The sequence below is a fragment of the Capsella rubella genome, unplaced genomic scaffold (assembly GCF_000375325.1).
Source record: "Capsella rubella cultivar Monte Gargano unplaced genomic scaffold, Caprub1_0 scaffold_3, whole genome shotgun sequence".
Classification (NCBI taxonomy): domain Eukaryota; kingdom Viridiplantae; phylum Streptophyta; class Magnoliopsida; order Brassicales; family Brassicaceae; genus Capsella; species Capsella rubella.
In genome coordinates this window covers 555,985-577,461 of record NW_006238921.1, presented here as the reverse complement: position 1 = coordinate 577,461, position 21,477 = coordinate 555,985, and the positions used below count along the sequence as shown (strand labels likewise).

Genomic DNA, 21,477 nt, shown 5'->3' with positions numbered 1-21,477 from the left:
GCTAAAATAAAAAGATGCTATCTTACTAGAAAACCAAATGCAAACAGAACAACGACCAAGGTAAACTGAATCACTTCTTAAATCAAAAGCTAAAAGAAAAATGTACCGAATCTTGATTGAACACTGTGAAGGCTTATTGGTGAATACTGGAATACAAAAGATAATTCCAGCAACAAAAGAACAAACCAGGTATCTTCTGGGATTTCAAACCAAGAAAAACATTTTCTGGGATAAAAATTCTATGCTTCAGCAAGTAAGTTGCCATTTTCCGTTACCTTGGCTTCAGATTCCATCACTTTAACTGCCCTTATAAGCCCCTGAGTAATCGCATTCAAGTGTAAGCCTTTCTGCTTCATCTCCTCAAACAGCATCTCTGCTTTCTCCCAATCTAAAGCTTTGAGGCAAAATGATTGTATCAGCTTATTGTACTCATCAGCATTAGGCTGCACCCCAAAACGATCCATTTCTTTCAAAAGTTTCAGTGCTTCGTCATATTCTTCAATCTTGCAATAACCTCGGATAAGTGCGTGATATGTCACAGGACTAAGCTTCTTATGCTTCTTTTTCGCCTCGGCAAGAATCTCTTGAGCTTCGTTCATCAACCCTCCTTTAGCATAACCGCTAATGATGACAGTGTATGTGTACACATCTGGTTTCAAACCTCTACTCTCCATCAACTTCAAAACCTCTTTTGCTTCATCCAGATCTCCATTTCTCGAACAAGCATGGACAATCAAATTGAAAACCGCATTCCCAGGAGCAGGCCCTTTAGAAATCATATCTAAAAGCAAAGATTTAGCGTCTTTAACATTTCTCATCCTGCATAAACTATGGATAACATCAGAAAATGGTTTTATCCCATGTCGCCTAGCTTCTCCAGATAAATCACCCAACATTTCCTGAGCAAACGTAATAGTCCCATCACTTTTGCAAAGAGCACTTATCAGAGTAGCCACAGATCTAGGAGGCACAGATTTCTCTTTCGTCTTTGCCAATTCGTAAACCGCATACGCCTCTTCGGCCTTCCCTTCCTTACAAAACCAAGTTATGATGTTTCCCATCTGATCTCCCTCTGGTAACACACCACTCTTAAGCATTTTCTCACATACAGAGCATGCCCAATCCATAAACGACCGCTTACAAAGCGCCTCCAATGTCAAATAATATGTTTTCGCATTCGGAGTAAACCCAAACTCTTCGGTTTTACTAAACACGTCAAAAGCAGCTTTGGATTTACCAATTTTCCCAAACAAGGCAATCAATTCATTCAATATCTCCAAATTCAAAACACTAGTATTCTCCTTCTCACCAATCTCCTTAACCAAATCCCACAAACCATAAGCATCCATTCTACGTGTATCACTAGTAATGGCTACAAGAAGAGACTCCACAAGTGAGGTGTTAATAGTAATCTCTTCTTTCGCAGTTGCCCACTTCAAAAACCTCATCAAATTCTTAGCTGGAATTCCTGGGGATTCAAACACTCTTGCCACAAAATCTAAGTGTAAGTCGACATTAAGCGCCTTAAGACCAAACTCCAAGGACTCTTCATCACTCCGTAACAAAGACAGTACAGATTCTAACTTTTCGTCATCAAATTGGTACACCTCGCTAACCTCGTTTTCTACTGCGGATCCATCGTCAGAAGGTTCAGTTGCAACAATCTCCGAATCTCCATCTTCACCAACAACACCAATGGCGTCCACGGAAGTACCACCATTCACATCAAAATCGCCAGTTTCTGCAATACTCAAATCGGAAAGATTCGATTTTTCAAGAGTAAGCTCTGCGGCTGACGAGATTGGGATCTCATCCGCAGGTAACGAGACTGGGTTCTCTTCCATAGGAGGGCCCGAGGAGAAGAACCTGATGTTTCGGGAAGAAGCATTTCCAGACGACTCGAGGTATGAGAATCTGGAAAGGGAGGTTAACAATGGAGTCTGGGTCTCCTTCTTCGAGAATCGAGTAACGGCGAGGTTCCGAGACGCATTTTGCGACCTCCAGAAAACGGATCTCCACATTTCTGATTTCTCCCTCAAATTATCTTCAGCAACACTTTCTGATTCTAAACCCAAAACCCTACTCTCTCTCTCTCTCTCTCTCTCTAGCTTGGATCTTATTGCAATTAAAAAAAAAAACTTTTTGTTACAAATTTGTTTCACAAACACATACCAAATCAATTTTAATATGGTTTAACATAAACCAAAACAAACCAAATTAAATGAAATAGAAATCTCGAACCAAAACCAAAACTAACCGGTTCTTAACCGGAGCAAGGTGCCAAACACCAAAGAGAACAGTTGCAACGAAACCAACATCAACAACAAAACCGCCGCCAAAAAGGCAAGAATCTGCCAAGAACCAAAAACATAAACCTCAACCAATCTTCCAATCTTCACTTTCCAACGTCCGGTATAATAACGGTTTACTTCCTCAATAGTCTTATCCAAAAACCCAACTTTGGTCAACCTCACAGATTTGCTCATACCATTCCACATCTCTGCAGCTTCTTGATCACTCTTGAGCCGGCTCACAAGAACGCCTTGTTCTCTAAGCAACCTAATGTCCTCTTCCGAATCGATTATTCCGTTAATGAGCTCTGTGTAGCGAGTGAACACCAATGGTCCTGAAGTGTTTGAAGCTTCGTAAGCGACTAGGTTTCTAAGAACCGTTTCTGTGTTGATGTCTAGGTTTATTACAGGGAGGTGAAACTGACCCGAGTTTGAATCGAATGCTACTGTTGAAATGTGACCGTTTGTTGTTGCTTTGAATCGAACTCCGGCTTTGTGGAGATCTGAGACTGATGGGATTGCAAGTTCTTCCACAAGAGGAGGCTTCTCCATATCCGGATCTGAAACCGATGATGATGCTTCTCGTCGTGTTGTTGTTGCTTCGTTTTCTTGTCTTGTGAAGAGATAATCAGCTGAAACTTTCAGAGCCATGAATCCAGGAAGATTTGATATGATTCTCCACGGGAATCTCAAGATTAAATCCGCAGTTTGAGAAGCGAAAACCCTTCTGAATTGATGTTTAATCTCTTTCAGAAACCTAATTACTCTGTTTCCGCCATTGTCTTCTGCTCTGTTTTCTTCGTCTTCTTCCTCGAGCTCTTCTTCTTCTTCTTCTTCGATTTTTGGGACGATCATCTGATACAAGAAATCTAGGATATGATTACACTCATGCAACTGAGCCTTCAAAATATTATCTTCGTTAAAATTGATAACGAGAGGGGAAAGATCTCTGCATAATCCCGTAAGAACAGAGACCAAGAGGTCATCAGCTAATTCGATCGATTCCAGCTGAAACTCGAGTGTTTTCCTCAAAACAAAAAGAGGGATTTGGTTCTCGATCATCATGATATCTCTGAGAATCTCGTTATGCCCAACTCGGTTAATCAAAGTCTCCACCTTTCTAAAACTGTAAATCTTAAGAAACTCGATCAAGAACGATGAATCTACCGCCATTATCCACAACAGAGTCTCTCCGTTAAACCCGATATACTTATGATAACAAGCTCGAATCTTAATCTCGATAGATTGCAATTTCTCTACAAGGTCATGAAACCTGAAAGAGCTTGATTGGTTTCTAAATTTTCTTGCGATCATTAGTTTGTACCTTTCCATTTCGTGTAGCTCTGGCTTTAGACAGTGATAAGGTCCGATCGAAACTCGGTGAGGTGTGTATGAATCTGGATGGCTACACATTAATGCTTTAGGAACATTGAAAATGCTGACTGTGACTTCTTCGAGATTGTGTTCTTCCAGCTCTGCATCAAGAGATTTCCGGACATCTATGACCCATCGAGTTTCGTCAAAGCTGTGTTGCTCTGTAGATGAAATAATTGGTTTTTTAGGTAACATGATCTTTAATTTCTGAAGCAGCACCAGAGATCTTGACTCAAATCCTTCTTCTTCTTTCAATCTCAGTGTAAACAGGAGAAGAAGAAAACTTTCTTTCTGCAGTTATGGTTTCATCTAGACTTTACTCTGTTTCAATTGTACTGAAACGGTCATTAAGTTTCATCTTGAACAGAGAAAACATATCAAAATATTTGAACTGAATTAGGATTCAATTCGTTTTTTTTTATAGAGTATTTGGTTCGGTTTGATTGAGTCGGTTCAGTTAGCGGACCAATCGGACCAAACAAAAACTTATGTTTTCTTCCTAATGATAACACACCCAGTTCAGGATAAAAATATCCTTGTCTCGGGCAAACAAGAACCCAACATGGCCCATTGGGCCTGCCAGTCTTGTCCTGAACAAAAGAAAAAGCAAAACACTAGCCGTTACGAACTACCGACTCTCTCACTTACTCTGTCCGTGAGCTGTCCTTCACTTCTGTAAACCTCAACGGTCATATTTGGAAAATCCGACCGTTCAAATCTCTCTCTATATATTATCCCATTCCGATCTTCCCGATTACTCACTACAATCACAATTCGCAAGCTATCTTCTTCTTCTTCTTCTCGATCACAAAATCCAAACTTTTCTAAAACCCGAATCAGATAAATCCAACATCATGGGCTTAATTCCTCAGCCACAAGAATCGGTTCAAGAATCTCACTTCTACACCCATAAGATATTCCTCTTCTCAAACTACGTCCTCCTCGGTGCATCCTCGAGCTGCATCTTCCTCACTCTCTCTCTCCGTCTTATCCCTTCACTCTGCGGTTTCTTCCTCATTCTCCTTCACGCCACCACAATTGCAGCTGCCGTCTCTGGCTGTGCAGCCGCATCTTATGGCAAGAACCGGTGGTACGCAGCTCACATGATCGCCACTGTCCTTACTGCCATTTTCCAAGGCTCAGTCTCTGTTCTCATCTTTACCAACACTTCGAATTTCCTCGAGAGCCTTAACTCTTATGTCCGTGAGAAAGAAGCGTCTATGATCTTGAAACTAGCTGGTGGGCTCTGTGTTGCGATCTTTTGCCTTGAGTGGATCGTTCTTGTTCTCGCCTTCTTCTTGAAGTACTATGCTTATGTAGATGGTAATGGCAACATTAACGGAGTTGCTATGAAGAGGACTGGTAAGGTTCAGAGTGACTTCCAAGTTTGAAGAAATTTGACTCCTTGTAGTTATTTTGTTTGAGAGAAGAGAGTTTGTATCAAATGTTAGTTTGATCTGTTTTTCAGGGTTTGGTTTATATGTATTGGAGAATTGAATTTATTGATTACTTTGTTGATGATTCTATATATATATATATATGTCTTGCATAATGATATTTATGGAATGTCTACCCAAGTTCCCTATAACTATAAAAAAATCGGACTTTTTTTGGATAACCAAAAGGAGAAATAAGTGTCTGAACTTTGAGCAAGCAAGCACGTCAGAACAACAATCGAGGCTTTTTGATTTTGTGTCATTCCATAAATTTAGATGTTTTTATAGTTTTCACACACGAGTTCGAGGAGTGTTTTACAATCAAGCAAGGGAGAAAATACAAACCATTCTTTACTTCAGAGAGAACATTATTTAGACTAATACAACAAAAAGAGATCAGAAAGGAAAAAGCAAACTCTTAAGTCTTTGTTCTTGGTAAACCATACATTATCTCACTAAGAACACTCAAACACTTTTCTTGACTGATTCAAACAAGAAACAATACCTAACCACATTACTATATCTACAAATGTTCCGTATAAAACAAAACATATTGAAATGAACTTTCGTGGTCTTAAAACTTGTCCTTCATTGGTGAGATGGTTGGTGAAGACCTTTATGGCTTACTTGGGATAATTCAAAAGAGAACTGTGTACTAAACTTCTTAAGCCCTGATATTTCGACCAAAGATCCAGCTGAATGGTATGTTTTTGGCTGCTTCTTTAGCTCTTCCTTGAGATCTCTCTTCAATTTTGCGGATTCTTGCAGGTAGTCCGCAGACAAAGTCCTGTCAAAGGCAATGATCAAGTCAGGATCCCAACTAGCCAGATCTTCAAATACACAAAACATATTAAACAGTACATATGATATAGTATTCATGACCAAAAACTATTACGAGATTATGATAAGTTTTCATAAACTTGGAGGTTCATCACAAGAAGTTTGACTGAGGTAATTTACCTGGGCCCTGTGTCCTTCACTAGAAAGGCCTGACAAAGTTTCCACGTTCCACCGTTCAACAAGGAACTCCAGAATATCAGCATAGTCCTTAGCGGTGTAGACACCCAGCCTCTGGGCAACAGTTGAAAAGTGCTCAAACAGGTTATCATCTTGGCCATCATACATTAAATGTGCAGGCATTGAGATCTTTTTCTTCATCATATCAGCCAAGCCCAAGATCGTGCCATCAGGGTCAATTTCAAAGAGCTTCTCTACAATCTTGGTGTAAGCAGTCTCGTGACGCCTCTCATCAGCAGCAATGGTCCCACATATTTGCGCAAGTTTCAAATCTCCACGATCTTTCGCCAGTCTGGCAGTGTTTCCATGGGAGATGAAGGTCGCTCTTTCTTGAAAGGATGTGTAGATGAAACCCAAGTAAGGGTTGTTTTCAGTTTTGGGATCCTGAGAACATAAGACAAAATAGATCGATCATATATTGGATATTACTTCAATTATATCTTCAGAGTTTGAAGAATAAACTATGTGTACTTACCATGCCAGAACCAATCAGGTACTGAATTGTCTTTTCAATCTGCCTCATGTCTACTCGACCAGAGAGATAAAGATACTTGTTAAGAAGATCCCCATGCCTATTCTCCTCAGCAGTCCAAGCCCTGGTCCAAATAGCCCAAGGAGTAGGACTTGCTCCGGTCTCATCCCTAACTCCATCCAATGTGTTCAACATCGTCTGGTAAGTAGGAAGTGCTTCTTCAGTGATCATATCCCCAACGAGCACCACAAAATAGTCATCGGGAAGCTCCTTGCACCTCTCTCTTAACTCCTTGACTTGGTCATAGAATCCTTCAGACTCAGGCTCAGGAAGGAAATCGGAAGGCTGCCAGGATTTCTCAACAGGTTTTAAATAAGTCAAAAGGGTTTCATCAGCCCATCCTTCTAAAGACTTAAAGATCTCCAACTTTTGTGGCGGCATTGAATGTTGAACTTGGACATGCACCTCTCTAGGAGGAATGTACAGTTTCCTTCCATTTGTAACCTCTCTGTGATAAAAAAATAATAATTAAAAACCAAATAAAGTCTCACATAGAGACTAGGCAACAATCCTGAACAACACCCAATAGGCTTTTCTTAATACGTAATTAGCATAAGCATTAAGCAAGCAAGAGAATTAGTGAATAAGAAATTGATTAGCATAGTAGTCTTATGGGCCAACAACCAAGTAATAAACACAAAACAATTCATGCATGCGTTGGGAGAGAAGAAGAGATTAACCAAATTTAATTAATGCTACTAGACACAGGGAGACAAATGTTTTCCTTTGCATGTAAGGGATATATTTACCAAAATCAAGCATAAATGAGTTTCTTTGATCTAAACCAAACTCGCACATAAATCTTTAAACCAGTTAAAAACTGAGAGATTTCAACATACAAATGAAGTAAATACATCATTTCACGAATACATGAGAGCGCATTGGGAATAAAATTGATGAAAATAGGAAGCTGGATCAACCAAAACCAGAGATTTATCATTGATACTCAAAGCAAATACCAGATCAGGACAAATTAAAAGCATTAGAGGAATAAATAAACCCACGAATGCAAATTAAAACTCACGTAGCGGCAGAGCGAATCGTAGAAGCCATGAAAACTCTGGAAGATCTGGATCCCCTAGCTTGACAAGGACGATAGACGTTAGACGAAGGGGAGACGACGATCCGATCCATTGCCATCGCCATTTTTTTTCTTCTTTTCTTCTCAAACAAACTCTCAATCAATGAACAGAAACAAAACGAATCACAGATTAACAAGACAAAGCTTTCGATTATTTCTATGCTCTGAGACTGTGACAAAAAAAGAGACAAATGTGAAATAGAAGAAGACTCAACTTTGGGCGTGACGATCGAGCCACGGGCATTAATATTAATGTTATTTTTTTATTCTCTAGAATATCCCTCAGGTTTACTTTCTAATTACGTCTATGCCACTCCTTACAGATATTTTCTTTGCTTTTCTTCACAAGCCCATGGGCCGTATGGTATATAAACCCAATCTTTTAGCGTTGTTTTTTAATTACTTTACTCTGTTTAGAACACCCCTCATATACTGCTTTTATTACACATCTGCCACTCTTATTCGCTCATTTAGTAAAGCCCATGAGCTCGCCCATTAACGCCATTGCAAGCCTTTGTCGTTTTTATAGTTCAACTTCTCTCCCGTAAATCCAGCTGAATGAAACAGAAGGTTTTGACGCGAGTTTGACCCTATCGTTAGCTCTTTCCTCTAACCTCCTGATCCTCTGCGGCAAGGTACACAGATAGTCCTGTGCTCTCCTTCCTTCACCGGACAAACCCGACCCTAACCTCTCCACCTCCCACCGCCGCAACAAAAACTCCAAAATCCCGGCGTAATCCGTCGCTGTATAGACTCCGATTCTCTGCGCTACGGCGGCGTAATGATCGAACAGATCTTCATCGCGTCCGTCGTGCATCAGATGAGCCGGCATCGTGATTCGTTTCCTCATCATGCTCGCAAGAGCCTGTACGATCCGGTCGGGATCGATCTCGAATAGCTTCTCGACGATCCGTGTGTACGCCGTCTCGTGCCGCTTCTCGTCCGCCGCGATCGTTCCACAGATTTTGGCGAGAGTTGTGTCGCCGTAGGTCATGGCTAGCTTCGCCGTGTTGCCGTGGGAGATGAACGTTGCTCTCTCTTGAAAAGAAGTATAGATGAAGCCGTTATAGGGATTGTTCTCAAATTTGGAGTCCTGAAAACAATTATAAAATTATTAATTTGATCCTCAAAAACGTATAATTCACAGTTTGCGCCCAAATATATTTATGTGAGTGCAACAAAATTTGGCTATATTATAAAGTGAGAACGTAGGCACGTACCATGCCGGATCCAATAAGATACTGGATAGTTCTTTCAACATGTAGCATGTCAACACGACCTGATAAGTAGAGATACTTATTCAACAAATCATCGTGGCGATTCTCCTCCGCCGTCCATGCTCTAACCCAAACAGCCCACGCTGTTAGACTCCCGCCGGTCTCGTCCTTGACCCCGTCGAGAGTGTTCAAGGTCGTTTGATAAGTTGGTAATGCTTCCTCGGTGATCATGTCTCCGACAAGGACTACAAAATAGTCGTCAGGGATCTCTTTTGTTCGCTCTCTTAGCTCTTTCACTTGTTTGTAGAATCGGTCTTCGTCGTTGGGATCGGGCAAAAAGTCTTGTGGTTGCCAGGAAGCTTCCACGGGTTTGAGGTAAGATAATAAGTTATCTTGTGCCCAGTTCTCCATAGATTTGAAGATCTCGAGCTTCTCTTGTGTTATTGTGTGTGTCATTTGGTTTGGTACTTCTTTGATGGGTCGAAACGTCTTCTTGTGTGTTTCTTCTTCACTAGTTTCTCTTTAACATTTTTAATTGTTAATTAATAAGAAAATTGTAAAATTACCAAAATCATGCGAATATATATATATATATATATATATATATATATATATATATATATATATATATATATTTACTTTTTAGAATGCTAAGTGATTTTATATATGAGTTTCATCAGAACATGCAATCAGTATTTATTGATTTGAAGTATTTTCAAGTTCAATATTGTTAATTGTCCGATGTAGAAAAAGACAGTCAATAACTTTTTGATCAGTTTTGTACCGTTTCGATTCGGTAGCTAGGCGATATTTAAATATAATACGATCAATCGATCATCTCTAGCTAACAATTTCATCCCATTGAGTTAAACGTCTACCACGGAATAAATCTACCATTATAAAAGCAAAAGCCAAAACTTATTATTTTATCAACGAAAAGGATTAATAAAGATCTGAAAACATTTAAAAAAAAAAAAACAAAAAACTCACCTAGGGTTTGTGGCAACACACGAAACTCGAAGAGGACGACGACGTGAAAAACTAGAAGATCCCAAGCAAGTAGGCGGCCAAGAAGACAAGGCTACCGCCGGATTCTGCTTCATAGCCACTGCAGTCATCGTCGAGTTCAAGAGCAAAGCCATCGTCATAATCTCTCTCTCCCTCTCTTCTCTTCTTTTCCTTTATGCCTTTGGTTTAGAAGGAGACAGGAGTATATATATAAAATACTGAGTTATTGACAAAATAATATATGGAGTGTTGAACATGTCACCCCCTAGCTGTAATTATTATTCTTATATGTTTAATTATGCATTAATAATATGCAACTATGCACTTGTGTGACATATGACGAGTCGTTTAATAAGGATTAATAAAGATCTACAAAAACGTAAATGCGAAGACAAAGAAATTGTCAAACATAAAACAATATAATTTCTTTCCGTTTGCATTCACGTTTAGATATTTCTTCTTATGTTAATACACAATCCATAAATAAATTTGTTGAGATTATAAATTCACAAGCATATGATAACAAATATATTAAAAGGTTCAAATGCAAACACACGTACATATTTTGGTTCAACGATAAACAAAACATCAGACGGAGGGTATGTTTATGTTCTTATTTTTAGTATAAAGCGGATATGTAATAAAGTTTGGTAACGCATTTACAAATGGGAGTGATCGAGAAAGTTGGGGTACTCGTGTCGTGTCTATTTGCCTCCAAGTTTTGAACATGTACATACATACATGCTAATTTATCTATGAAAAAAATCAGACGTTACAACACTTCACTTGCAATATTTAATCAGATAATTGGAATTTGGAAGTATTCAACACCCATACAGAAACAAATAACAAAAGAAAGAAAAAAATGTTATCAAGAAGAAACAATTCCAGATGTATAGATGTAGTTTTTGTTTTACACTATTTGAAGATGAATTCGGTTTTAGTTGTAAAGATGTCATTTTTGTTTTACACTATTTTGAAGATAATTTTTTTCTTGTGTTTTACGTTTACTACGAGTTTCGATGATTAGGTTCAAATCTAATTGTTTATGCGGGTATATATACCAAAATCAAAACTCGCTCTAATTTGCTATTCGCTTATCAAGAGTTAAAATCACAAACATTAACCAATACTAATACCGGGCCCTTTAATACTGGTCCATCAATTGAAAACCAAAACCAAACCGACTGTGTAGTTTTACTACTGTAGTTATCTTACACCAAATCTACCAAAGTAGTCAAACAAAGAATCAAAAGAACAAGAGAAAGTGTCCTAAGAAATTAACCAGACCAGCCTTTAGCGTTTTCTTCTTCTCAGCCTCTACCAGTTTCTACATCTTCTTCTCTCCTCATACTCGGATTATCCACCAAATGTAAACCCATAAACCCACCGTCTTCTTCTTCACCTTGAGCCGGTTGCTGCACCGCTCCATTCTCCGTCCCTTGCACTCTCGCTGCTTCTAACACTTGGAAGTAAGCATATGGTCCCCAACCTAGAACAACATCAGACTTTAGATGATCACTTCACAAATATAAGCAAAACTGTAAATGGTATCTTCAATTCGTTTGTACCTTCGGTGTGATATGGTGGCGGGAAAAATTGAAGATAACAGAATGTAGAGACCACAAGACCTGCGAGTTCAGACAGTTGGTATGAGGTTAGAATGTTGTTTAAGGCGAACAAGTTTTGACCCTTTTGAGCAGAGAGTGAAAACAAACCTAGCAAGCCTCCTGCAAAGACGTCTTGCCAATGATGCCAATAGTCATCAACACGGGAAATACCGACCAGAGCTGCAAATAGCAAAGGGAGTATGACTATGCATAGCTTTGCAACATGGCCTTTACCGTCAAATGCTTGAATCTTTCCGGATAAGTATAGCGACAGAAATCCCAGACCCGCAAAAGACCCTGCAAAAACAAATCATAGCCGCATTTTTATTTAAACCAAAACTTTACTTTCGCCTAACATGCTCAAGAAACAAAGAAAGTAAAATAGTCTTACATGACGTGTGCCCGCTTGGGAAGCTTTTGTGCCCTTCCCTTATGACGCTTTTATCACCATGGCATACAACATCTCCGAGGCTATCATAAAGCTGAGAAGCAAAATAGAGATTCAAGAGGCAGAACAAGATTTAAAACGCGATAGTTAAACACATGAAGTCACTTACCGCTTTGCCATCAGGAAAACAACGCCAGAAAAAGTCAGGACGTGGTCGACCAACTGCATTCTTTATTGCATCGGTAAGTACTGCTGTCACCAGAACAGAGTACAAGAGACCTGCACATGGAGTAAGGCCAACATTAATGTTGATTATATATGTAAAAGAATACATTTTGAAGCAAACAGTACTCTCCTTCAGAAATTCTGACCTAGCACCGCGTGATGAAGATCATAAACATCTCTTCGACGGAAATAGATAAAGATGAAGATTACCAAAGGCAACAGCATCGCATATACCTGTTATTCCGAAGAAAATAAATGTTTTTTATATCGTGTAAAACGTCTGAGGCGAATGTTAGAAGTTGACATAATGGAGGCTTACCGGAACAGACCAAATTGGTACGGTGTTACTCTTTAACGGGTAACTGAGATCAGTCATCATATCTTTCCCAACAAAGCGATAAAACGGGTGGATTATAAGGAGTACGCACTCGAGAATAACAAGTAACACGAGAATGATCCAATCATGCATGTGAGTCCTTGCAACAGTCATTCCATGGGACCTCACAGTGTGAGCGCCTAGCTGTGCCTCTCTCATCCTGTGCTGCTTAGAGACATAAAATACACCATGATTAAATAATTTCCTTTCTCGCTTCAGACACAATGATGGAAAAGCCGACAATCTAAGCAAGAAAGGTACTTTTAGTATGTGAAAAGCAAAGAATCTGCATGAGATCACTGTTGTGGGTCAAAATAGTTGCATGGACTCATTAGAAAAGCTATCCGTAGCATAACATTGAGTTCTCTAACAAAATTGACCTGCTGTATCACAGTGATATCCTAAATTCAGCTAAACATTCCGACCAAAATGATGTGAAAACAAAAATATATGGAAACTCGATGTCTAAGTTATGGTATTCGTTGCAACACAAGATTAAGTTTTGATATACACTAGACTCACCAAGAAATAGTTGGCGAAAAGACAAAAAAACAATTAGGGTACCTCTTTACTATTAGGTTCTATGAGTGGAATGTCAGATGGTGAGACCCAATTATCAGCAGTTTCTGAAATTTCAGTCCCCCGGTTTGTCACAGCCTATGATCATCCCAAGAAATCACACACTTTTACAGGTAAAAAGCTTTACAGGGAAATACAATTGGATCCGGGAAACAAATCATTCGAAGAATCATTCTGAGGATATTCAATTCTGGTGGACATCAAGATCAAACAATCAGGGTGCGGATTTACTCGCAAAATCTTTTGGCAAAGTGAAAAGTAATTTCTTATTTCATCATTATGTTTTTTCATTTTCTTATTAATGCTTTACATTGTAACCACGTTCAAACTCTTAAGTTACAAAAGAAAAACCCCCCAATAATACTCAAGAAACAAGATTATGGAAGAAGCAGTCCTAAAATGTCCTGAGCACATGCACGTTAAGTCGATTGAACATAATGTGCTTATGCTTATGGAAGAAGACTTGATTGAAGAGGCAGTTTAGCAGATGGTTGTTATTGGTTAGGTATATAACTGCTAGTCTGTGACTACGTATAAAGCTAAAGACATGATTATTGTCTTAAATCAAGCCTATCTAATAACGTATAGATGCAACCAAACCTATCTGCATAAATAAATTGAAAAAAAGGAACAAAAGATTCTTACTAAGCTAACTAGACTCCATCAAGTAACAAATCTACATACTGTACAATGTTTCTAACATTGATGGTTCAGTTCACAGCTAATTCTTCCTGTAAATCTGGTGAAATGCTGTTAAGTCAAACATTGGTAAGCTAAATCCCTTGTAGTTTATAAGATACTCCTGTTCAAACAATCAAGCAGGAAACAAGAATTTCTAAGATTCACACCATAAGGTAGTCAAACCACAGAACCACAAGAGAGAAGAACAGAGAAGATTCAACCAAACCATGACTAAGAAGACTATGACCACCAAAACGAATCTGGAACCAGAGTCACTGAACTGATAATATGCAAATTAGAGGGTTAAATTGAGTCTATTGCATACCTAACAATCTACAATGAGATCCGTAAAAAGACAACTTCACCTAAATATTTTGGAACTGGAAGAAACACGACCTTGAAGGAGTAGAGATTCAAGTAGAGAACTAAATCAAATCTAAAGTAGAGATTCAAGCAAAACCCACCAATTTAAAAACTTGTCCAAAAAAATCATTGACAAGAATCGACAAACCTGATTAGAACCCCCAAAATTCTGAAAACAAGGAAAACAGAAGCGAGCCATCGTGTAAGACTTTAAAGTCTCAAAATTAGCTGAAGAGGAGCAATAAAGAGTCTACCATCCGAAAAGTAGAGAGGGACAGACAGAGACAAGAAACTTCATCTAAGGATAGAGTAGGATGAAACCCAATTCAACATTACAGTAATTGAAAGAGCGATAAGTAGAAACGAACAGTGACTCTCGAGGGACAATGTAATCAACACAAGTGGGAGTGGGCAATATAAATGTTTTGTTATATCTACAAAAATCCCATGTGAAAGGAACGACCTTTATGCCACCATCGATATGCAAAAGATGATTTTTAAATATGAAATTACACAGGAAAAATTTACCAGACAAAGAAGCAAAAAGGAGGATTTTTAAAGCGAGAAAGAAAAGAAATATACCTTGACTCTGATTGACTCGCCTTATAAATTGTTTGATGTTTGATGCTTAAGCTGAAACAATTTAAACAAAACCAACAAAAAAAAAAAAAAAAAAGTGGGTTAGCGAAAAGGTGTATTATACTTTCATGGCGGATGAAAGAGAGAGAAAACATACACAAACACGGTTTTGCAATTTCGATGCTTGGGGTGAAATTGAAAATTATGTAAATTTTTAGGTCTTTCATTGGGTTATTGTCTTTCCAAACTTTTGTTTGCTTTTCAAAGTCTTCAACCTTAGCCGACAAAGAAAAAAAGGAAACTTGGACTCGTACATGTTATCATATCTTAAGCAACCTCACCTACCATTTACGAATTTATATTTACGGTTTTTGGAAACTTCAAAGATGACTGTTGTAAAAACTTTAGCTAGATTTTTGGTAAAAGAAAAAAAAATGATGTTATAAGTGTTGAATCCCGCCAAGTTATACATAATCTTTCAGATTTTAAATCTAAAATATCCCACACATATACAAGATTAATAATAAAAAGATTTTTAAAAGAGAATGTCAGAAACTTTGCATCAAATTATGCGGTCATGTTTCTGTTTCCAACAAAGTGATTTGAAAGTTTTAAGAGTCACGAGAAGAAGAACATATGAAGAAGAAGAAAAATGTGAACTTTTGGACATTCTCAGTTTGTTTTCTTCTTGTAACTGCAATCTTCCGTTAAAGGAACTCTAAGAGAGCCAAACATCCAATCCATCCATATGGTATAGTGACCATAGTTATGCTTGTATGTCGTATGGTGTATGGTATGGTATCCTGCTCCCATTATAGGCCAGATGTTACCATGGATGCAATCATGGATGCTTGTTGTCCATATCCCTTCCAAAAACAAAAGAATCAGATGTGATATAACATGAATCGGCACTATAAAGAGCGCTATCACGTGCGGTACAGCCTGAAGTATCCCGTCAACCGGATGGAATGCGAACCCTTGAAAAAACCAAACAAAAAACGTCAAGTATATATATAGAAGTCACTAATTAAATGAAACAAGATACATAACTTGACATACCAGCAAATGGAGAGATTGTGTTTTTCTCGTTGTAGATGTGATGGGTCGCATGGATATGCTTATAGAGAAATTTAATGTCATGCAGCGTTTTGTGAACCCAATAAACCCCAATCTCAACTAGAACAAGATAGAGAATTATGTAGAGGAAACAGAGGAAATCGTCAAGTGTAGAGTAACATTTGGTCCAACCATGCTCGATCATATACTCAGTGAATGCTGGAAGAAGACTGTGCCAAAGCATAGCCTTCATTGCCACAGATATGTGGAGAATCATTGCCTTTCTTGTAGGGATGGAATCTGTAGCAAGACTACAGAACCGGACTGTAGATGAGAAATTCAGCATTCGAAATTTATAGAGTTGGTGCTGAGATATTGGACAATTGGTGGCGAAAGATCACCGTACAAGTCAAAATCTTGGTCTCAAGGTTTACCGTTAAAAAAATGGGGTCTTACAAAGATCAAACATTTACCTGTTTTTTAACTAGACAGCAAATGTTCAGTCACTGTTTCTAACAAAAAATATTGGAAACATTGAGAGAGACACACTCATGAAGAACAAGAAGGGTTGAACTTTGAACAACAACGAGCAAAGCAAAGACACAAAAGGAAAAACCAAGTGGGCATTCTCACTTTGCTTTCTTGGAGCCGTCTTTGTTGTCATCTTCTTCTAAAAGAGGATCTCTAAGGGAGCCAAACATCCAATCCATCCATATGGTATAATGACCATAGTTATGCTTGTATGTCGTGTGGTGTATCGTATGGTATCCTGCACCCATCACTGGCCAGATGTTGCCGTGGATGCAGTCATGGATGTTCGCTGTCCATATCGCTTCCAAAAACAAAAGACCTATATGGGTTGTGAAATGAATTGGCACCACAAACAGCGCTATAACATGCGGTATAGCTTGAAGTATCCCATCTACTGGGTGAAATGCAAGCCCTGAAAACCAAATTGTAAGGAGTTTAGATCTCACATTCTTGGATGAACCAAGAAACAATATGGCGATCGTATATAAAGAACTTCTCAATGCATAAGTCTTTTTCTGATGTTCACAAAGTCTACTCTGGTAAGAAATTGAATGCTACCAATCATTTAGATGGATAATGCAAAAGAAATTGAAATACATACCAGCAAAAGGAGAGAGTGTATTTTGCTTGTTGTAGATATGATGCGTCGCATGGAGATACTTATAGAGAGGCTTAATGTCATGAAGCTCTCTGTGCATCCAATAAATACCAAACTCAACGAAAACAAGATAGATGGCGAGGTAAACAAAATAGAGGATCCAGCCGAGTTCGCCTAGTCTAGAGTAACATTTGGTCCAGCCATGCTCGATCATATACTCAGAGACAGTCGGAAGAAGAGTGTACCAAGGCATAGCCTTCATTGCCACAAACATTTGCAAACGCATAGCCTTTATTGTAGGAATGGCATCTGAAGCAAAGCAGATCAAGTAAATAAAAAGTTTTCAAACTAAGACAAATAAGCTTAGAGAGGTTCTGGAAGATTCAACTAGGATAGTATCACACACACTGTGATATATATTCTTCCAGTGCTAAGTTCACAGAGAATCACTTCAACTACCAATTTAAGTGGAGTTAAAAGCAAAGTAGTGCTGTAGAAAAGATGTATTACTTTTTATTGATTGCACAAGAACTTATATCTCCCACATGAACCATCCACATCAAGAAATGATGCTAGATCAAATCATCATCAATTTCAGAACAGTACACGAAGAAGCCCTTTTCCATATACTAATCCTCGGAAGCATAAAGGGAAAAGAAAATAGAAAGACGATAGAGTCGAGACCTTTGGGAAGGTAAACGTTGATTTTAAGGTAATAGATGTAGAAGCACCATAGAAAGCCTGAGATGAAGTAGAGTAGGGTTCCGGCGAGGAAATTTCGGAGCCACGTCTGGAGAAAATGAGGCAAAGGTTCCCACAGATTCGCCGGCAAAAGATGGCTCAAAACGATCCAGTTGTAAAACGAAGTTTCGTCCACGAACTGCATCAGATACGCATGATCCGCCGCCATGTGAATCGGAGATCCACCGAGATCGGTGCCGTAAAACGAGAGAAGATTTCGTCGGTTTGATAGCAGCACTTTACCTTACCCTTTCCTGAATGGGAACGAGGACGCAACACTAGTTAATGCATGTCTAAGATACAGATAGAGTTTGATTGCCGACAAAAAAAAAAAAAAGAGTTTGATCTTTGATGTTGAGTGATCTCTCTCATATGTTCCTGGTAATTTTTGGTGATCTGGTTTAATCGAAAACAGCTGTAATTCGTTTCCGTCCCAATATTTTGTCATATTTACAAATTACACCTTCTACTTGTATGTGGAAAAAGTAAACCCACCAGTCCACCAAGGTAGGGAATATTCAACATCTAGTACTAGTAGGTACAAAACACATTTTGAAACTGACTCTTCTCTGGCATGTTTCTAGATTTTAAATAGGGGTATTAGTATTTCATAAAAAAAATATATAGGGGTGAAATTTATAATAATTTAAAAGTTATGGGGAGAAGTTGTAAGAGAGAGAGAAGTAGGACTTAATTTTAGATTTCGAGGGACGGGATCTATATCTAAAGATGCTTGTTGGTCATATGTACAGTTGTACTTGTAGAATATAAAGATGACGTGCCCGCACGTGGAAAGGCTACCAGCGTCACGCGCCGTCAGCCCGAACCAAACGGCGTTGGACCTCTGATATTTTAACGGGTTACTAACATAAGGCCCAATCTGTGAAACCCAAACCAAAAGTTTTTAAATATAAAGTTTAATATTATGAAACCTGATTAATAACATATTCAATATATCCATTAGCGATTTGAACATTAAAGTTTTCATTTTCTAGTTATTGTATATGGTATTGGATGCATGACGTTTACATCGATATGATTTTAAATACTCAACGCATCCGCCTGATTTTTTTTTGTTTTTAAATTAGATTTTATTCTGTTTTTTGTTTTTGTATTCTTTCTCAACATAGAGGAAAAAAAACGAGATATTTAACATTTATTGATGAAAAGAATGAATTTGGAATTATCGTACAACAAAAATGATAACGTTTTGAACATTTTTGATTTGGTTACATTTTGTCGGTTTTAGTCTTAAGCAATACTATAAACTACAAAAGTAACTGAGACGTAAGAGTGAGTCATCATTAGAGTCCACGTGGACAGCTAGCAAACGGCCCACTAACCACGGACGGACGTTAATTCCGTCGGCAAAACACGTGATTTCTTTTAACATCTGTCACTTTTCCACTTTGTTAAGTTAAACATCTCAGCCCCCACATTTCTATTTTATTCCCATTTTTCACCCCCACACTTTTGAATTTGCAATCATGCCTTCCTCTGTTTATAAAACATAAAAGTTTCCACGATTCGGGTAAAGAGAAAAAGCTTCGAGTCTTCCATTAACATGGGCGCTTAGCTTATAAGACTATAGATATTTGTTTACCTCCGAGACACGGATTTAGATTCGTAATCGTGAGTTTTGGTGTCAATGGAGATCGCTACTGTCGTTAAGGCTAATGGCGGTTGTGAAGCGGATCGACGACGGCTTCGCCGGTTGAGATGCTCCGTTAAGGATTACGATTGGGGCAAAATTGGATCGGATTCACTCGTTTACAGGGTTTATGCGGCCAACTCAGATGACCAGATCGATTCCACACGACCGTACGCTGAGCTTTGGATGGGGACTCACGAGTCTGGTCCTAGCTACTTGGAGGATGCTGATGGATCCAATGGCGTGACCCTCAGATCGTGGATTGCCGAAAACCCTAAATCACTCGGTAATAGGGTTTTGGAGAAATGGGGTTGCGATCTCCCCTTTCTGTTCAAGGTACAGACTTTATATACATTGCCACATTGTTCAATTTCCCTCAAAGTCTCTGCATTTTATGATTTCTGACTTGATTTTGCTCATTTCGTCCGATGTGGATTTGAATCTGTAATGTAAGTTCTTTTATCTTGTGAGTTGCAGAATTGTGATTCAAATTTTGTAAATTCGTTAGGTGTTGTCGGTGGCAAGGGCTTTGTCGATTCAAGCACATCCTGATAAGAAATTAGCAAAGAAAATGCACAAAGCTCATCCTAATCTTTATAGAGACGACAATCACAAACCAGAAATGGCTTTGGCCTATACCCAATTCGAGGCTCTGTGTGGGTTTATACCTCTTCAGGTATCATTTTTCATTATTTCCTAAAGTTTTTGATTTTTTTTTTTTACATCAGAGATTGACCTATGCATTGACCCACTTAGTTTCCCAATTTCGACAATCATAAAACATATTGCTTGGTCAGTTCATCAACTGAGACTGGATTCGCTGAAGTAGTATTTCTGGTTATTCATGGTGTTGCACATGAGTCGTTTGTTTCCCTTTTTCTCTATGGTTATATCTCAGAGATGGACACATTGCCTAAACTTTGGAAACAAATTTGATTTTGTAGAGCATCTCTACTAACACTAGAATTGTTATCTTATTTCTTTTCTTAGAATTGAATGATTTAGTTTCTTCTTGTACCAATGTTGCAGGAGCTTAAGAGTGTCATTCGGGCTATTCCAGAGATTGAAGAACTTGTTGGGAGTGAAGAAGCAAATCAAGTGTTCTGCATCAGTGAACATGATGAGGAAAAATTGAAATCTGTTGTCCGAACAATCTTCACCCTGTTAATGTCTGCAGATCCCGATACAACAAAGAAAATCGTATTCAAACTAAAACGCCGTCTGCATATGGAGAGTCAGGTCAGCCTTCTAACTGCCCTGTTACTGTCTACTTTGCTTGATTGCTACTGTTTCTGTAATTGTTTTTTCGCTTAATATCCCTGTGAATTCCACTGCCTGAAACCTTCTCAATTTACACAGGAACGTCAACTGACAGACAAGGAGCGACTTGTTCTGAAGCTAGAGAAGCAATATCCAAATGATATTGGAGTCATATCTACATTCTTCTTCAACTATGTGAAGCTCAATCCCGGCGAAGCCTTGTATCTCGGTGCAAACGAACCCCACGCTTACTTATTTGGTGAGTGCATTGAGGTCATGGCGACTTCAGACAACGTAGTAAGAGCTGGCCTCACTTCCAAGCCTCTGGATATTCAATCACTTTGTTCCATGCTCACATATAAACTGGTAAACCATACAACTTAAAACTAAACTTAATATCACAAAGTTAGTTTATAGATTGGTTACTGATGGGTCGTTTCTGAGTTTCAGGGATATCCTGAAATTTTAAAGGGATCAAGGATTCGACCATACATCACAAGATACCTCCCTCCTTTCGAAGAGTTTGAAGTTGATCTGTGTGATCTTCCCTCTGGAGCCTCCACAGTGTTTCCCTCTGTTCCAGGCCCTTCGCTTCTGCTTGTACTCCAAGGTGAAGGAAGGATGTCTACAGAAGCTTCAGCAGATGGGATTTCGATGGGGGATGTTTTATTTGTGCCTGCAGATACCGAGATTCACTTGAGGTCTTCAACTGACTTGAAGTTGTACAGAGCAGGAGTGAACAGTAGGTTTTTGTATTCTCTATAGCCAAACTACACACAAGTATCACTTTCTCAGTTATTGTATGATTTAATTCAAAAGTTGGTTCACATTTGTGCCCAAAAATTACAAATTTGATGTGGAAATTTTTTGATACTACGTTTCT

At 38.6% G+C, this 21,477-nt stretch overlaps 9 protein-coding genes across 14 annotated transcripts; 2 read left to right on the top strand and 7 right to left on the bottom strand.

Moving 5' to 3' along the window:
* Nucleotides 1-38: 38 nt before the first annotated feature.
* LOC17891798 (pentatricopeptide repeat-containing protein At3g02650, mitochondrial) lies at nucleotides 39-2,100 on the bottom strand. Its single transcript, XM_006298932.2, has one exon. It carries the CDS (start codon nucleotides 2,019-2,021, stop codon nucleotides 240-242), a length of 1,782 nt encoding a protein of 593 aa, XP_006298994.2. The 5' UTR covers nucleotides 2,022-2,100; the 3' UTR covers nucleotides 39-239.
* A 129-nt stretch (nucleotides 2,101-2,229) lies between these two features.
* Nucleotides 2,230-3,869, bottom strand: LOC17893810 (putative UPF0481 protein At3g02645). Its single transcript, XM_006299796.2, has one exon. It carries the CDS (start codon nucleotides 3,858-3,860, stop codon nucleotides 2,253-2,255), a length of 1,608 nt encoding a protein of 535 aa, XP_006299858.1. The 5' UTR covers nucleotides 3,861-3,869; the 3' UTR covers nucleotides 2,230-2,252.
* A 564-nt stretch (nucleotides 3,870-4,433) lies between these two features.
* Nucleotides 4,434-5,191, top strand: LOC17891909. Its single transcript, XM_006298601.2, has one exon. It carries the CDS (start codon nucleotides 4,520-4,522, stop codon nucleotides 5,054-5,056), a length of 537 nt encoding a protein of 178 aa, XP_006298663.1. The 5' UTR covers nucleotides 4,434-4,519; the 3' UTR covers nucleotides 5,057-5,191.
* Nucleotides 5,192-5,432: 241 nt separating this feature from the next.
* LOC17892815 (stearoyl-[acyl-carrier-protein] 9-desaturase 5, chloroplastic) lies at nucleotides 5,433-7,896 on the bottom strand. The gene is made up of 4 exons (XM_006299927.2): nucleotides 7,675-7,896; nucleotides 6,594-7,098; nucleotides 6,062-6,502; nucleotides 5,433-5,888 (listed from the first exon to the last, which is right to left on the bottom strand). The coding sequence occupies exons 1-4, from the start codon at nucleotides 7,794-7,796 to the stop codon at nucleotides 5,766-5,768; spliced, it is 1,191 nt and encodes a 396-aa protein (XP_006299989.1). The 5' UTR covers nucleotides 7,797-7,896; the 3' UTR covers nucleotides 5,433-5,765.
* Nucleotides 7,808-10,125, bottom strand: LOC17892070 (stearoyl-[acyl-carrier-protein] 9-desaturase 2, chloroplastic). The gene is made up of 3 exons (XM_023785285.1): nucleotides 9,939-10,125; nucleotides 8,952-9,468; nucleotides 7,808-8,824 (listed from the first exon to the last, which is right to left on the bottom strand). The coding sequence occupies exons 1-3, from the start codon at nucleotides 10,094-10,096 to the stop codon at nucleotides 8,255-8,257; spliced, it is 1,245 nt and encodes a 414-aa protein (XP_023641053.1). The 5' UTR covers nucleotides 10,097-10,125; the 3' UTR covers nucleotides 7,808-8,254.
* A 900-nt stretch (nucleotides 10,126-11,025) lies between these two features.
* Nucleotides 11,026-15,083, bottom strand: LOC17892919 (putative lipid phosphate phosphatase 3, chloroplastic). 5 transcript variants are annotated; one of them, XM_023785292.1, is made up of 9 exons: nucleotides 14,915-15,083; nucleotides 14,761-14,811; nucleotides 12,499-12,720; nucleotides 12,326-12,413; nucleotides 12,124-12,233; nucleotides 11,958-12,048; nucleotides 11,675-11,863; nucleotides 11,528-11,587; nucleotides 11,026-11,448 (listed from the first exon to the last, which is right to left on the bottom strand). In XM_023785292.1, exons 3-9 carry the CDS (start codon nucleotides 12,712-12,714, stop codon nucleotides 11,270-11,272), a joined length of 933 nt encoding a protein of 310 aa, XP_023641060.1. In that variant the 5' UTR covers nucleotides 12,715-12,720; nucleotides 14,761-14,811; nucleotides 14,915-15,083; the 3' UTR covers nucleotides 11,026-11,269. The 5 variants fall into 5 exon arrangements, with proteins under 5 accessions (XP_023641060.1, XP_023641059.1, XP_006297994.1 ...); XM_023785291.1 differs by lacking the exon at nucleotides 14,915-15,083 and adding an exon at nucleotides 13,120-13,212 and having other exon boundaries at nucleotides 14,761-14,795; XM_006297932.2 differs by lacking the exons at nucleotides 14,761-14,811; nucleotides 14,915-15,083 and adding exons at nucleotides 13,120-13,212; nucleotides 14,327-14,690.
* A 138-nt stretch (nucleotides 15,084-15,221) lies between these two features.
* On the bottom strand, nucleotides 15,222-16,105 carry LOC111831373 (putative Delta(7)-sterol-C5(6)-desaturase 2). Its single transcript, XM_023785293.1, has 2 exons — nucleotides 15,817-16,105; nucleotides 15,222-15,734 (listed from the first exon to the last, which is right to left on the bottom strand). The coding sequence occupies exons 1-2, from the start codon at nucleotides 16,088-16,090 to the stop codon at nucleotides 15,430-15,432; spliced, it is 579 nt and encodes a 192-aa protein (XP_023641061.1). The 5' UTR covers nucleotides 16,091-16,105; the 3' UTR covers nucleotides 15,222-15,429.
* A 115-nt stretch (nucleotides 16,106-16,220) lies between these two features.
* Nucleotides 16,221-18,058, bottom strand: LOC17892493 (delta(7)-sterol-C5(6)-desaturase 1). Of its 2 annotated transcripts, none has more exons than XM_006298217.2 (3): nucleotides 17,627-18,058; nucleotides 16,946-17,251; nucleotides 16,221-16,756 (listed from the first exon to the last, which is right to left on the bottom strand). In XM_006298217.2, exons 1-3 carry the CDS (start codon nucleotides 17,850-17,852, stop codon nucleotides 16,443-16,445), a joined length of 846 nt encoding a protein of 281 aa, XP_006298279.1. In that variant the 5' UTR covers nucleotides 17,853-18,058; the 3' UTR covers nucleotides 16,221-16,442. The 2 variants fall into 2 exon arrangements, with proteins under 2 accessions (XP_006298279.1, XP_006298280.1); XM_006298218.2 differs by lacking the exon at nucleotides 17,627-18,058 and adding an exon at nucleotides 17,453-17,620.
* Nucleotides 18,059-19,202: 1,144 nt separating this feature from the next.
* LOC17892118 (mannose-6-phosphate isomerase 1) lies at nucleotides 19,203-21,421 on the top strand. The gene is made up of 5 exons (XM_006296647.2): nucleotides 19,203-19,670; nucleotides 19,843-20,010; nucleotides 20,364-20,573; nucleotides 20,694-20,960; nucleotides 21,045-21,421. The coding sequence occupies exons 1-5, from the start codon at nucleotides 19,332-19,334 to the stop codon at nucleotides 21,357-21,359; spliced, it is 1,299 nt and encodes a 432-aa protein (XP_006296709.1). The 5' UTR covers nucleotides 19,203-19,331; the 3' UTR covers nucleotides 21,360-21,421.
* The last annotated feature ends 56 nt before the right edge of the window (nucleotides 21,422-21,477 follow it).